Raw genomic sequence first — 2,116 nt, 5'->3', positions numbered from 1 at the left:
TGTAGAGAGAACTATACAAACTCTGGAAGACATGTTATGAGCGTGTGCACTTGATTTTGGAGGTAATTGTAATGAACATCTACCTCTTGTAGAGTTTGCATACAATAAAAGTTATAAGTATCCAGATGGCTCCGTATGAAGCACTGTATGGGAGACGTTGTAGATCTCTAATTAGGTGGTTTGGACCTACTGAACTAGCACTATTAGGTCCCGACTCAGTTCACGAAGCAATCGAGAAGTTGAACCTTCTTGTGCAACGACTCATGAAAGCTTAGAGTCGACAAAAGTCTTATACGGACATGAGGCATCGTGAGCTAGAGTTTTCTATTGGTGATAAGGTATTCTTGAAAGTGTCACCAATGAAGGGAGTAATGCAGTTTGGAAGAAAGGGTAAACTTAGTCCTCATTTTATCGGCCCTTATGAGATTGTGAGAAGAAGTAGGAAGGTGGCATATGAGTTGAAACTAACATCTAACATGGCTATGATACATTCTGTGTTTCACATTTCAATATTGAGATTGTATAAACCTGATCCTTCTCATGTCTTAACTCATGAAGTGATTGAAATCAACGAAAGGTTGTCTTATGAAGAGGAACCGATTCAGATCTTAGCCCGACAAGTTAGAAGGTTGAGGACGAAAGATGTGGCTTCGGTGGAAGCCCTGCGGCAAAATCATAATACTGAAGAAGCAACTTGGGAAGCAAAGGAGGATATGAAGAAGAGATACCCTTCCTTATTCCCTATTCCAAGTATGTATTGAATCTTCTGGTTGTCGAATGTTTGCATAGGTTAGACTAAAGGTGTAAATCCCTTATTTCATGCATAGGCTTGTTTGGTGTAGTTGTAGGGTCATTGCTAGAGTATCAACTGTGTTTCGTTTTAATACAACTTATAATACAAAGGAACTCTAGTGAAAAATTTAAAGACTTAAGGTTTAGTGAAAATCTTAGGCCATGACTCTCATTTAAGGACGAATGATCCTGAGAGAGATAATGTAACACTCCGTAAATTCGGGTTGGGTGTGAATGTATCAAATGAGAATTAAGGTGAAATTTTTTGCATATGAAGTCCTATCAAGATGAGTTTGGATGGAAATAGTTTATTTAAGATCAAGACCAAGTAGTGAAGTTTGTAAGAGTTCTTAAACCCATCTAAGTTTCGGTAAGTATGACATCTAGGTCAGTTTCGTGAAAACCATTGAGAATTTGGAAAAACTTCCTTCATATAAGTTATAGATCTTTGAAATAACTTTCCAATGATATAAGGTGGAGCTCAAACAGAGGGGTGAGAAAAACGTTTTGCCCGTTTTACTGAAGCCTGTTTGGGACGCCGGCTAGAATGCGGCCGCAATGTCACGACCCACGCCGGTGAGTCATGACGAGTGCCTGACCTCTACTGACCAGACACTCCTAAATTCATACCTGGAAATCACTGAACTAACAGGGTGGCCCATATATGGCTTGTAACTGAAACATGCTGACTCATACAAGAACAACTTCTGGAACTATGCATCAAGAACTATTAACCATCTATGCATATATGCCGACTAGGCCGCTACCTATGTTGTACACAAAATAATAGGAGCCGGCGAGGCTACATAACATCCCAACTACATACAACTGTCTACAGACCTCTAATAGAATATGAAGCTGCAGAAAGGACAGGATAGGGCCCCGTCATAGCCATTTATACATGTCAAAAATAGCATACCAAAAATGACCTGCAGCTCCGAACCAAGTGGAGCGCACCGACTACCGCTGAATGGAAGTTCTACTGAGCTAGACCTCCTGTCTGTCTACCTGAACCTGCGGGCATGAACGCAGCCCCCCGAGCAATAAGGGAGTCAGTACGGATAATGTACCAAGTATGTAAGGCATAAAAACAACAAGTACATAAGGATCATAAAATATATCTGAAATCGGAAAGCTAATCCCGATATTTGAATACATTCAGAATCGAACATACCGGGAGTATCTCGTAACTACGTATAAATAAAAATGCCTCTGAGCGATGATATGCATAGGTCATAATATAACGGTTGGTGCTGAGGAACATGCAACCAGATCATAAGTGTTAGTGTTGTGGAACGTACGCCATCCATATATCATATCCCCC

General features: G+C 40.5%; 1 protein-coding gene across 1 annotated transcript; it reads left to right on the top strand.

The window, feature by feature from the left end:
• The first annotated feature begins 299 nt into the window (after nt 1–299).
• LOC132047421 (uncharacterized) lies at nt 300–761 on the top strand. The gene has a single exon (XM_059438469.1). It carries the CDS (start codon nt 300–302, stop codon nt 759–761), a length of 462 nt encoding a protein of 153 aa, XP_059294452.1.
• Nucleotides 762–2,116: the final 1,355 nt, after the last annotated feature.

The sequence above is a fragment of the Lycium ferocissimum genome, chromosome 2 (assembly GCF_029784015.1).
Source record: "Lycium ferocissimum isolate CSIRO_LF1 chromosome 2, AGI_CSIRO_Lferr_CH_V1, whole genome shotgun sequence".
NCBI classification, from domain to species: Eukaryota; Viridiplantae; Streptophyta; class Magnoliopsida; order Solanales; family Solanaceae; genus Lycium; species Lycium ferocissimum.
This window is presented reverse-complemented; position numbering and strand designations above follow the sequence as displayed.